At 41.2% G+C, this 12,566-nt stretch overlaps 3 protein-coding genes across 4 annotated transcripts; all 3 read right to left on the reverse strand.

The window, feature by feature from the left end:
- Positions 1 to 2,288: 2,288 nt before the first annotated feature.
- LOC124205892 (guanine nucleotide-binding protein subunit beta-2-like 1) lies at positions 2,289 to 3,970 on the reverse strand. Its single transcript, XM_046603458.1, has 5 exons — positions 3,731 to 3,970; positions 3,340 to 3,548; positions 2,993 to 3,103; positions 2,731 to 2,937; positions 2,289 to 2,674 (listed from the first exon to the last, which is right to left on the reverse strand). Exons 1-5 carry the CDS (start codon positions 3,840 to 3,842, stop codon positions 2,354 to 2,356), a joined length of 960 nt encoding a protein of 319 aa, XP_046459414.1. The 5' UTR covers positions 3,843 to 3,970; the 3' UTR covers positions 2,289 to 2,353.
- Positions 3,971 to 4,402: 432 nt separating this feature from the next.
- On the reverse strand, positions 4,403 to 10,199 carry LOC124205893. Of its 2 annotated transcripts, none has more exons than XM_046603459.1 (15): positions 9,858 to 10,199; positions 9,475 to 9,783; positions 9,329 to 9,402; positions 9,003 to 9,262; positions 8,664 to 8,944; positions 8,126 to 8,599; positions 7,609 to 8,056; positions 7,441 to 7,545; positions 7,252 to 7,378; positions 6,858 to 7,191; positions 6,155 to 6,786; positions 5,775 to 6,092; positions 5,394 to 5,716; positions 5,023 to 5,333; positions 4,403 to 4,979 (listed from the first exon to the last, which is right to left on the reverse strand). In XM_046603459.1, the coding sequence occupies exons 1-15, from the start codon at positions 9,964 to 9,966 to the stop codon at positions 4,861 to 4,863; spliced, it is 4,224 nt and encodes a 1,407-aa protein (XP_046459415.1). In that variant the 5' UTR covers positions 9,967 to 10,199; the 3' UTR covers positions 4,403 to 4,860. The 2 variants fall into 2 exon arrangements, with proteins under 2 accessions (XP_046459415.1, XP_046459416.1); XM_046603460.1 differs by having other exon boundaries at positions 4,403 to 4,964; positions 9,858 to 10,198.
- A 538-nt stretch (positions 10,200 to 10,737) lies between these two features.
- Positions 10,738 to 12,503, reverse strand: LOC124205897 (E3 ubiquitin-protein ligase RING2-like). The gene is made up of 2 exons (XM_046603468.1): positions 11,422 to 12,503; positions 10,738 to 11,346 (listed from the first exon to the last, which is right to left on the reverse strand). Exons 1-2 carry the CDS (start codon positions 12,245 to 12,247, stop codon positions 11,129 to 11,131), a joined length of 1,044 nt encoding a protein of 347 aa, XP_046459424.1. The 5' UTR covers positions 12,248 to 12,503; the 3' UTR covers positions 10,738 to 11,128.
- Positions 12,504 to 12,566: the final 63 nt, after the last annotated feature.

The raw sequence follows: 12,566 nt of genomic DNA on the forward strand, positions 1-12,566 counted from the left end.
TTCATTCAACTTGTTTTCTGTATTGGAATCATTTGCTTTGCATCAAGGTTAAATTCATTTTAGAAGAAGAGAACTACAGAAACGTTCCAAAAAGAAGATGCGTACTCCTGATCGGACCATATTCAATTATGAGGTGATGTGCAATATACATCGCTATAAATCTTCAGAACGAAATAAAGAATAAATGAGTGAAATTAGACGATTGGACGGAGTGCGTTCGCGACTCGTATAAACCCTCATTCCTTATTTACAAATAAATTTCACTGGAATAGAAATTAATTCGATGATTTTGGAACTAGAAATACAATTTTAAATAATTAGTATCTTTCACCTTCACTTCAAGGTTACCAGCGTTGTTCTTTCATAATGAGATGATAACTTCCGAGTGGCTTTTCGAGACGTATTAAGTTGCGTTGACTGCTCGTACGCGCTTACCAGCTTACCTCCATTACCTCAGTGGAAATTAACCAGGACGGGTTTATCATAGGAGGTACCTAGTGAAGAACATCAACGTTACCAATAGAATACGCTCACTTTAGTCGGTATGTTGACTTTGAAAACGGAGGAACAACAAGTAATACTGGTTGGAGTTTTGGGAGGTGGTCTGGAGGTCGAGCGTCGATGCGCATTTAAAAAAATTATAATAATATTCACTTCGTTCATTCAACTCATTTTCTACTGGAATAATTTGCTTCGCACCAAGGTTATTCCGGGTTATTCATTTTATTAGGAGAGGAGAACTGCAGAAACGCGAAAAAGGAAAATCAAATACGTCGTGATCGGACCGTGTTCAATGCGGTGTGCAACATGAATCTATAAATCAGAAAGAAATAAAGGAATACAATTACATACTCGATCGTTGATTCGTTGTCGATATTTATAATTCGTTCCCGACTCTATTATTCGAATTAAATTTCACTTGATTAGAATCTATTAATCCTGTGATACACCACCATTGCATCCTAAAATCTCCTCCGTTTTCCGCTGAATTTCTGTCCGTCTCCTCCATCCTTTTCTCCCTCGTCCCCCCGTTACGTCGTCTACACCCCCACCGTTGCCAGATTTTACCCCTCTTTTTTAACCTTTGGCTGGCGCCGGTGCGCCACAAATCCGATTTTAACCAGAAATGTAACTGTTACCGAAAAATAATGTTCATATTCCACCTTTCATGCTTCACTTCAAGGTTACCACTAACCAGCAATCGTGAGACGATTATATCAGTGAAAAGGGACGTAAAGCGTTTGCTATATCGCTCCAATGCATACGGACAACTCAGCATTCAAATGGTCGCAGACAAGCCATGGATACAGAACTAGTAAAAAGAAATTCAGTCTGGCTGTTAGAAGTCTTCTTAAATTCTCTCAGACTATGCGCGATGGTCTGCGTTTCGTTAAAATAAAATAAAGATCGAATATACTGGTTTATTAGAAGGCAAGGACCAAGCAATGGCTAGCCTAGTGGGTAGGGCAGCAAGACGACGAGGAAGGAATATATGATGAGAGCCAAATGAGGAAGATGAAAAATACAATTATTTCTTCTATCAAACAATCCTTCTGGACAAGTAGACAATGCCAAATGTGGAAAAAACGATCTTGAGTGAGAATCACAAGAAGACGACCAAATGTATTTTTTAAAAAATATAGTCGTGATCGATAAAATCAGTACCTTGTTATATACTTGTACACCTTGTTATAACCTTATTATGCAAATCGGTCTAGATCACCGCATAGAAGACATACCTATAAAGGATATAATATAAGCGAATATGTATATTAGAAGACCAATAGTTGGAACGAATAATTTATACTTCAACATCTTGTTAAAGGATTTTCGTGACTTCCGATTTATATCTCCTCTCTTCCACCGACATTTACTTATACATTTTTCTTTTCCTAATTAAAACTTTGGATACTACATTTTGCATCTGTAAGCATTTCTTTAGCTCTCTGCACTCGGAAACCTCAAGCAGTTCGCAAGAGTAACACGCAAAAGGACACATTCAATTAAAGGATCGAGCATTGACAACTGTAGATCACCGCAAAGTTAAACCAATGTACACTAGCTCCTAGATTTAATTCGCAAGTCAAGCATTTCCTTTTAGTGGTACCATTTGACAAAATTTAATTTGATAACTGTCGTCAAATAAAATTCAAGGCCTCTCATTTAACTTAAACGTTCCCATTTACAATGGCTGATATCTTTAAGAAAAACCATAATTAAGCCATTAATTTAAATATGGTATTCAAAGATCAATGTTAAGTTACATTACAATTAAAGGTACAGGTAAATTGAGGTGTCAAGCATCGTATATTTCAACCGTCACTCGACAGGCATTCCAAAATGGACTTAATCCTTAACGGACAGTCACTTGCCAGACTCGGATAACATTATCAGAATATCCAGCAAAGAGGGTCTGGCCATCAGCGGACCAAGCCATTGACAAGCACTGAGGAGGATCAGCTTTGCTGTTCTGTGTGTTCTGCGAGATGACTTCGTTTTTGAGCTCATCGACCATGGTCTTGCCTTCAAGATCCCAGATCTTGATGGAGGGTCCGGTAGCAGCGCAGAGCCAGTAGCGGTTGGGGGAGAAGCACAGGGCGTTGACGATGTCGGTGTGGTCGAGGGTGTACAGCCTCTTGTCGTCGTTCAAGTCCCACAGCATGGCTTTGCAGTCCTGCATTGGAATACATATTAAAAATCTGGCAAGAACAATGTTTCAACTATTCATACCTTGCCACCAGAAGCACACAGGGAACCATCAGGGGAAACTGTGACGGTGTTCAGGTAACCAGTGTGGTCATCGTGATTCTTCTTAAGACGGCAATTGGCCAAATTCCAGACCTTGACCATACGATCCCAGCCACAGGATACAATAACGGGGTTGTTGTTGTTGGGGGAGAACCTCACGCAAGAAACCCAGTCAGTGTGACCTTCCTCCTACAAAGGACTGGTTTAGATGGAATTCAACAAAGTCTAAATAAATAAATCATACCTGGATGGTGTACTTGCACTGGGCAAGGGTGTTCCACAGCTTGATGGTCTTGTCTCGGCTTCCAGAAACAATCTGACGGTTGTCAGCTGAGAAGGCAACACTGAGGACATCCTGTAAATTTAATCATCTATGAATACCCTAAAGTCTCAAAATGCTAACAAATTAAGCTAAAACAAGTAATTCAGTAACAGATGTTCAAATCCTTTTAGTTCATATGTCCCTATCTGTTGTGGTTCATCATAATTGACTGAAGAGAAAATGTGGATGTTCGCTTACCCAATGGTGTCATCAAAATTCCTCTTCATTCAAAAATAAAAAAAATTCTCAAAAAAAAAGCTTGCAATGACCTTGGTGTGGTCTTCGAATCGGCGAGTGGATTTTCCAGCGGAGAGATCCCACAGACGCAGAGTCTTGTCCCATGATCCAGAAAGAGCAAAGTGACCATCTGATGACAGGACGACATCGGAAACGAAGTGAGAGTGGCCGTACAAACGCTTCTGGGGAACGCCAAAGTTGTTCTCCTCGCGGGTCAGCTTCCAGACAATCAAAGTCTTGTCTATAACATAGGAAAATTTACGCATTAACAAAATTGCATGAAATATGAACGCGTTTTCGAAATTTAAGGAAACATCAGTATAGAAATTCATATCATAGAACTATCATCGAGCTGGGTTAATAGCAAGAGTTCATCATTACCACAAAAATTTACGAGTCAAACGTGAAATGGCGAAATCTTACCTCGGGATGCCGACAAGATCATGTCGGGGAATTTAGGATTCGTGGCAATTTGGGTAACCCATCCATTGTGACCACGAAGGGTTCCTCGAAGTTTCAAAGACTCGCTGTTCATTTTACCGATTTGTAGAGATGTTCCTGATATTCAGCAATGAAGCCGTCAACTCCAAACGTGCTTAAGACTGCAACACGAAATGAAAGAAGAGAACGGCAGGAAGTTCTAAAGAGAGCTTGGCTGAGACGTTGTCGGATTGTGTTACTCGACATGATACGTGGCGCGGATTTTTTAAGATTTATTTTTATAATGAATTGAAATTGGTTTTTGGTTTACATTAATTTAATACACAATTCATTTTATAATTAAAGTAACTTGAATTCTTTAAAGAATACAATACAAAACTAATTTAGGATACCAAATGGCAACAGAGTTCCAATGGCGCCAAAAACAGTTTCAGATGTTAGTCACACAGATAATGTATGGACCAAGTTCCTTTTTTCGTGTTATCCTTTTACAGGAATTAAAAAATGTATATTAAAATATATTTTATTTAAATTTGAACAAATTTTATTGAAATTTTTGGTTTCAAGGTACTCATCGCTGAAATTTATATAATGTATTTTATTCGTGACAATTGCGATCACTCGACTCTTTACGGAAAAATTGTGTATACAACATTAGGTTCAGATCATAGTGTATTTCAAATTTAGGAAATCAAACCATCAATCAAATGCACATAGTCATCGGGAAGAGAATAAATTATGATAGGTTTAATATCAGTTCTTCCGACAAGATTGATTTTCTTTATACACGATAAATTTAGATTGAATAATATGTTCATCATGTTCACTGTTCAGGAATTAGGAATTGCAAGGGGCCTACAGGAAAGAATTAAACATTGGACGGATGAATCCTACATAAAAGGGAGGGATAATCACTTGAAAGATGTCTCATCCTGGCCTGTAATTTCAAATTGGCGCACATGTAAACACACACCACGGGACAAATACAATAATGAGCATTAAGATTTTTTCATTTAATATAAAGAGTATAATTACTATGACACCTAAGGATAAAAGAATAAGATAGGTTCTTTATATACAGGAGTGCCAGAATCCTGAGGATAACCAGACAGTCACGCTTCGCTATCTTCAAATCGGGGTTGAGTCAGATCCAGACGTAACCTTCCTGAATCCAGAGTATGACGCAAGGTACCAACAACAGTGGGTTCTTTGATTTCTGTGAAAGTAATAACTAAGTTAGCGTTACAATTTTTTTCTTCTTTACTAATGAATACCATGATCATGTCCATTGCTGGCCAACATTTCTGTTGGTTCTTCATTGCGCACAGTAGAAACTGGGTTGTCCCAGTTGGGGAAAAATTGATTAGGCTGAAATTCGCTTGTATTGAACGGCGACTGCCAATCGCCGAGAAGCAAAGATTCGTTCGGACGAGCATCAAACTCAAGTAGAACAGCATTCTGTTCTTTGCCGTCCTCTTCTTCGTCAGATTCATTCTCTATACCACTTAAACGGTAAAGCATGTTGCTGGTCAACGGATTAGGAGGCCGAGGAATGACTGATGTTGTTTTATGGTCATCGAGATCTCTGCAAAAATAGGAAAAATGTGTGAACTAATTTTGATTAAAACCTTTTTTTGTAATTTACTTCGAATTCTCGTTTTCAGGCTCACGATCTTCGTCGGTGTTACCAAAATCCCAATCTGCAAAATCAGCGTATGCAGATTCCGATTGTTGTATGACAGGTGTCGGTACCCCCCATTGCCGTCGTACTGGTGGATCATATTCCTCCACTTCAGCAGGGTACTGATAAATATCCTTTTTCTTTTTCTGAGAAAAAGAAACGTTCTTCTTATCGTTGTTATCACGAGGTGAATTTCCTAAGCTCTTTTCTGGGGTTTTAATTGCTGGACGAGTTGGTGTTGCATCAGCCCTCCAAGTTGAAGGCACAAATGCCTCTTCTTCGTCATCCTTAATTTCATAAATCAAAATTTAAGTTTAATTCAATTTCAGCCAAATTTATTTTTACCTCTTGGTCTTCATTTTCCGATTCTTCTTCGATAACTTCCATCGAAAACGATTGGTTCAATTTGGCCGGGTAGCACGCTTGCCATCTAAAGTTACTCACAGCAATACCTTCATCACCTTCTTCTTCGTCGTCATCATCGTCATCTTCAAAGTCGTTGACAATTTCGCCATCATCACCTTCTTCCTCTTCTTCTTCTTCTTCGCCCTGAGCTCCTCCTTCATCTTCATCATCGTTGTCTTTTTCACTTTCGTCGATGGCCAAAGCGCCATTGGATGGCAGTGGATCTTTCCTATTACTTAAAGGAGATTTCCCGTTTTCCTGTAAAATCAAAAATATGATTTATAAAAATTATTTTTAAAAGAAGTTAAATGAAAAATTACCATAATACTGTGGGCGTTAGTTGGGCGAACGACAAAAATTTCTTCGTAATTTTGCGAGGCAATAGCTGCTTTTAGTTTTGGACTTTGCCCTTCCATCATAACGGCGCGTTTGTTTTCTAAATCTACTACAAGCACTTCCTCATCATCGTCACGACAATCTTCGCTGCCATCCGAGTCTGAAGATCCCGACAAATCTAAATGGCGTTGCATTCGATTTTTGAGCTGCAGTTGCGACAACAATCCACGTCCCGTTTCTGCGTTGTTGTTCGGTGTGTCACTTGAGCTGACACTTTCACGTTCTTCTCTGATGGTCGAAAGATCTTTCCTTCTGACTGCTCTCTCCTCTTGTTCACGAATATCGTCGTCTATCTTGTCATAGGAGAAGTACGTATCCTCGCGTTTAGATGGAGATGTGTAGGACAAGTCGGTCGATAAACTGGAAGCATTGCCAACCCCATCTTCCAGATTTGGATCGGTATCTGTTAGGGAGGCGTTGAGCTGATGGGGTTGCTGCAACAAACTATTATCAAGAGCCAAGGCGGCTGCCAACTCTTCATTCCACATTCTTGCCACCAGCGACAAATCATCCATCCATTCACGATTGACGCTGTCTTCGTTTCCTAATGTACTTCCTGCAGAAAGAAAAGAAAAATCAATGAAACGTCATGTCATCCAACGAATGGAGGACAAGTTTGTGTAATACCCAGGACATCAACAGAGGTACTGAAACTTGGTCTTGCGATTCCGCTATCCTTGAGCTGAAGAGGCGTATCACTGACATCGTCGTCATGATGTTCAGCATCGGATTGATGTTGAGGGTAGGACTGTTCTAGGAAATTGTTCCACGCTTCCAAATTGACAGCCAGGCGAGCTGGCTCTACAGGAAGCGCAGGATCTGCAGTCGTCAAAGAATTGGTGGCAGCGGCGGCGGCACCATCTTGCTCATCAAATGGATCTTCGTCCTCACTCTGGGTTGTTGACGTTACTCCTTGAAACACATGGAGACCTAAATCGTCCGACGGACCGAGAATCACGCTCTGCAATAAAAACATAATTCGTGAACATTAAGGTTTAACAAATGAATGATAATTTTCTACCGTGGAGGAGCTCATAGTTGCTGGCGGTCGGAGAGCCGATCCTTGGTCCTTTGGAGTGAAATCAGTGGCGTCCAAACTTTCCGGTGAGAAAGGAGCGTATTCGGACGGCTTGCTTCGATCTCTGAAACTGTGCAAAAGTTTGCAATGTAACGAACCAACCACAATACCGATTGATCAATCAATACATACCTCGACTCCATGGCTTCAAAGTCGGTGTCTTCACGCGGGGTCGAAGTCAATCGATTGCGGTTTCGTGTCATGTAAGTTCCGGTATCCAAGGAATCTTTCCCGTTGCTGTTGACAGAACGTTTCAATATTAGACGATGAAATTTATATGAAGCAGAATCAATGTTTTACTTTGAATCATTCTCTAACAGAGGCACATCCGATTCCATCATGGGTGACCTAACAGTAAACGAAGGTGATGTCACGGATATTTGAGGCGCCATCGGTTGCGAAACATTTTCTGGCTGATCCGGCTTTGAAGGCTGATTGAACGACAGAAACTCTATGTCGCTCATGGGCTCAACGGCTGTCAAGACCATAAGATCCTGGACGCTACGAGATTTATCACGAACCATAGCTGTCAGCTCACCGCGTTCCACTTTGTCCTGCCACGACCGCGATGAAAAAAGACTCCCGCTACTGTTACTAGAATGATCCGTTTCTTGGCCAGTTTCGACTTGGTCAGTCTGGAGATCGCCGAACACGAAACTAGGTTCAGGTAAAATATTATCATCATCTTCCTCGTCCGTGTCTTCGGCAGCTGCCAAAGCCTCGTCCAAACTCCGTAGAGCGGCTGAAACTATGTATAAGTAGAACAACAGAGTTATTTTAGTCGAATGAAACCATAATCTACGTGGAGGAGAGATACCTTTCGCCGAATAACCGCTCTCGGACTCTTTATCGGTGCCGGGAGAAAGTATTTCTTTGCCATGCTCTTCAAGATTGTCCAGCGAACCGTGAAGGTTATTTAAACTAGCCGAAGGCGATTCTTCGTCCAGTTCCGAAAGACTCGACTTGCTTGGCTTAGCCGCGTTCCAGCGTGAGTCAAAAGCTCTTTCCAAATCAAGTTCCACGTCACGGTTGACACCGGCGCACGCGGCGGCCAAATGAGAAGCAACGACTTCTATGCGAGGCCGTAACGGCGCATCAACCTCCCAACAGTGGAGCATCAACTGATACAAGGACTGACTTTGTTGATAGGTAAAACTCGGAGGATTCAAAATGGTCCGCTTTTCCTGGACTACTTGTTGCAGTACTTGTTCGTCCGATAGGGCAGCGTAAGGTCGACTACCTATAGATAAAATCTCCCACAGGACGACACCAAAGCTCCAAATGTTCCCGGCTATAAAAGCAAATCATTCATTAATACATCAAAGGGCTTAAAAACATATATATGAACGGCAAACCTTGGGTTTGGATAATTTCACCGGGTGAGTCAAAGCATTCGGGGGCACACCACCGAACGGGTACCAATTGATGGCCGGTATCGAGAAATTCCTCTCGATATGTAACAGTATGAGTGCCGTAGTCTCCAATTACAACACTCATATCTCCCGTCACCATGAAACTCCTGGCCGCCACATCGGGATGGGAAAACCCGGTTTGATGCCATTGGGACAAACCCTCGGCGGCCTCACAGGCCATGCGCAGGAGCACGTTCTCTGGTAAGGGTGGAACACCTTGCGACCTATGGAATACATTTTACATAACGAGCAATTTTCCTAAATTTGCAAGTCAAAATTTACCCTTTTGAAGGGCTATACGCCGCAAGAAATTGTTTCAGATCTCCATTGGCACAATGCTGCAAGAGAACGAGGAAAGGAGATGTCTCGAGACAACACCCATAGAGTTTCATCACATGAGGATGATCGAGTTTCAACAAAGGCTGAACATCCTTCAAAAACATAGAATGCTGCGAGACAGAGGCTTCGGGTCGCAGTATTTTTACGACACAACGAGAAGTTACTTGATTTGCTATAAGATCTTTAACCTCTGCTTCTACAACCTGAGATAGGGAATAAATATAGTTTTTATTTGATATACTTTTAGAAGTATAAACACAGAATTGTACCTGTCCAAACCAACCACGGCCGACTTCTCGTAAATATTGGATGTTACACCTAGGAAACAAGCCATGGCCATTTTCTGGAATGAGAAAAAAAGGGATGTCAAAAGAGAATTGATTAAGTGATTGTCAGGTGGTGTGGTAGAGCTCACCTATCCACTCGGTAACTTCCTTTGGTCGATATGTATTAACAGCTTGATGCTGTGGCCTCGGCAGTGGTTCAAAGCTCACTTCAAGGTCTTCACGGTTCAACAATAAGGAAGGTGGTGGAAACAAGGTAACTTCTGCTGGTTGAGCTGAAGAAATCTCTGCCAACTGAGTTGAGCTTCTAAATTCTGCAAAACCTTTTGGTTTTCTGCAGCAAACACACACAGCCAGGCTCACAGAGACACAAACAAACCCAGCAGCTGCAGCCACCCACACTCCTAACCCTAAACGAGCTCCATTTTCACTTTGAGTATCTGGATGGGAATAAAAATCAATAAATGTCATAACAATTTCCTTGTTTTACAGTTACATTTTTGCTATAATATACCTGAGCTCAAATTTTCAGAGGGTCTTGCATGAACACAGCAAAAGAAACAGATCCATAAGTAAGTGTAGAGTAGACAGGTACTTGGCAAGATGTTGCTGAGCATTCCCATTTCCGTAGAAATTCAAGTGAATATCATACGTAGTCTGATTACAAAGTAATATTCACGAGTTGCACTAAATCAGCAATCCTAATTAATCTAGGACTATCCATTTCGTCGTTGTCCACATTGATGATGATGCAGAATGACGATTGAATGTAAATAACATGCGCCCACAAAATTTTTTGACAACTCGATGATCAGCTGACTCAAGTTCTTGTTCGTGACGCCCTTGCCAAATCTCGTTGTAGTTTTCGAGGGAGTAGAATTTCTACTTCGTCGCGCCACACCGGCAAGTCGGCAACACCCGTTATTATTACAACAAGATTTGCCTCTGGGTTTTAGAATCCTGCTGGTTTGGAATACAAAATCAAAATGTTATTGTTGCCTTTTCGAACACTGTGCTCAGGCCCGAGGGGGGCACTATAAACGAAATTAAAACAGCTTAGGTTTAACGGTGTAATTTATAGGAGCCGTAAATCATTATAATGAATAATCGATCGAGTTTTTTAAGTGCCGACTGAGTGTGCACAATTGCGTTTCAGACCTTTTCTTATGTTTTAAGCCTTTCGTGATGGGTGATACTTAAGCGCAGCTCACAGTCCATCAATATGAATTTTCTGTGTAATCAGTCTAGGAGTAAGAACGTCTAAAAGCCCTGTCCATTTCCCACAAGCAGCCAATGAGACACATCCCCCTTCCAACTCTTATTTCCGTTTCCCAAGGCATGTCATTTTCCTTCAAAATTCCCACGGAATTCTTAAAAGAGTTTCACCACCACTATTTCCACCGATGCTACTCCAGCGGTGTATTGCCGTTCACAATCGAACGCCGACAACCGAATCGTCAATGTTCCACATTGAATTAAGAAAAGAAAAGAAAAAAGTTGTAGAAAACTCGTTCAATCTGATCGAGGCGATCACACGCGGTAAAAACAATATTAATTCTTTCTTTTTTTATCTTTTTTTTTGTAATTTATCGCGGTACATTTAACTTAAACGTCAACACGGAAACATGTGAGAACACTTGTACAAAGGTAAATGACCCAGCTAGTCAATTAGATAGGCTGAGTCTGAGAGAGGTTGGTCGTCGAGTCGTCATTTTTCAATGTTTTATCCATTTTCCTACTTCCGCCTTCCTTCGGAGCAGCAAGTTTCGCGGAACGGATGCTTTATTAAACGCTGGACTTCTTCCACGAATAAAACATCTCTAATGGCTGGTTGGATTTCCAGTATTTCTCGTTGACGTCATCTAGTGTTTGCATCCCACTGAGAACGACGAACTGATTGGGGCCCGGTGAGATGTAAATACAAAAGTTAGTGAGCGAATCCGGTATTTCAGATTCCAGATCCAGAGTCAATCTCATGGCAAGATATTTGCTCAGGTGTTCAACTAAAATATAAAGATGCAATATAATAAATAAGAGATGAAGTAATCAACAAATGAAAATAAATGATTGTAACGCACCTGTAGCGTTTGATGTTGTTTTGATATATCTGATGGAATTTTCTTTGAGGGCTTTAATCAGATCATTGTCGTTTCCCATTTCAACTGGATGCGGCTTGAATACCAACTCAATCTCGTTAAATGATTTGCCACCGGAACACGAAGGTCCGCTTTGCTCCTCGCATAGTTTTTCAGTGGCACCGTGATCGCTTGGCCCTTCAGCTCCTGAGCCAGTAGATTCATTTTCAGATAAATTAGTGGATAATTTTGGTTTCTTCTTTGATGAGGGCACAGATTCTGTTGGAGTAGGAGTGGAAGGAGCACTGACATTTGGCGTGGTTGTTATAGAATTGGCTGTCTCATTTTCTGGTGCATTCTTTCTGATCCTGGTAGCCCTGTTTTGAGATTGGATCTTCATTCCTTCTTCAATGGAATTTAGCAGGGCTGACTGTGAGTGACTTTTGCTGAGGTTGGCTAGTACTCTCTCTTGGTGTGCTTCATATTCGTCACGGCTGGGGTAGATTTTTGCAATGAGCATGTCAAAGTTTGGATCTGGTCTGAGTGAACGTTTTGAAACTAGCTTCTTGCGGCATGTTGGGCACTCTTTATTTCCAGATCGCAGAGCTGTGATGATGCAGTCAGAGCAAAACCTGTGTAAGCATTCCTTGGTGGTCATGGTGTTTTTCAACATGTCGAGGCATATGGGACACATGAGCTCACTGTGGAGACTTCTGGGTGAAACAGCAATTTCGGTGTTGTCGGTAATAGCTTCTTGAGGCGTTCGTTGTAGCTCGTACAGTGATAATTCCCATGATTTGTTAGCGCCAGATGCATCAACAGACGCCATGTTTATTCTGGATTTGTTATTACCTCAAGATAACACAAGGAATTTGTCTTCTTTTAAAAGCACTACGTCTTGGGTGTGCCTTAGTTTAATTTCCGTCTCATTCAAATTGCACTGCTTTACTTTTACACACGCGGAAAAAAATCTTCTTCTTGAAATGTGTGTGTGCGAGCGTGATTTTATTTGCAACTCATCGAAAAAGAAAAATGTGTTGACGAATTTTTGACGATATTGATTAGACAGTACGAGTTTCGGAATGCCACTGATAGATGGCGTTTTAGCAACAATCAAACCAAACCCAGAAAAATTTTCATGGCCACTG

Source organism: Daphnia pulex, chromosome 10, assembly GCF_021134715.1.
Source record: "Daphnia pulex isolate KAP4 chromosome 10, ASM2113471v1".
Classification (NCBI taxonomy): domain Eukaryota; kingdom Metazoa; phylum Arthropoda; class Branchiopoda; order Diplostraca; family Daphniidae; genus Daphnia; species Daphnia pulex.

Excerpts from the sequence above, each read along its gene's own strand:
- LOC124205892 (XM_046603458.1), bottom strand. The coding sequence starts at position 3,842 with ATGAACAGCGAGTCTTTGAAACTTCGAGGAACCCTTCGTGGTCACAAT. Across the intron at positions 2,938-2,992 it reads AGTGCAAGTACACCATCCAG|GAGGAAGGTCACACTGACTG; the intron begins GTATGATTTATT and ends AGTCCTTTGTAG. Across the intron at positions 2,675-2,730 it reads TGTGTGCTTCTGGTGGCAAG|GACTGCAAAGCCATGCTGTG; the intron begins GTATGAATAGTT and ends ATTCCAATGCAG.
- LOC124205893 (XM_046603459.1), bottom strand. The coding sequence starts at position 9,966 with ATGGGAATGCTCAGCAACATCTTGCCAAGTACCTGTCTACTCTACACT. Across the intron at positions 9,263-9,328 it reads GCCGTGGTTGGTTTGGACAG|GTTGTAGAAGCAGAGGTTAA; the intron begins GTACAATTCTGT and ends TCCCTATCTCAG. Across the intron at positions 6,787-6,857 it reads TACCTCTGTTGATGTCCTGG|GAAGTACATTAGGAAACGAA; the intron begins GTATTACACAAA and ends TTCTTTCTGCAG.
- LOC124205897 (XM_046603468.1), bottom strand. The coding sequence starts at position 12,247 with ATGGCGTCTGTTGATGCATCTGGCGCTAACAAATCATGGGAATTATCA. Across the intron at positions 11,347-11,421 it reads AACAACATCAAACGCTACAG|TTGAACACCTGAGCAAATAT; the intron begins GTGCGTTACAAT and ends TTTATATTTTAG.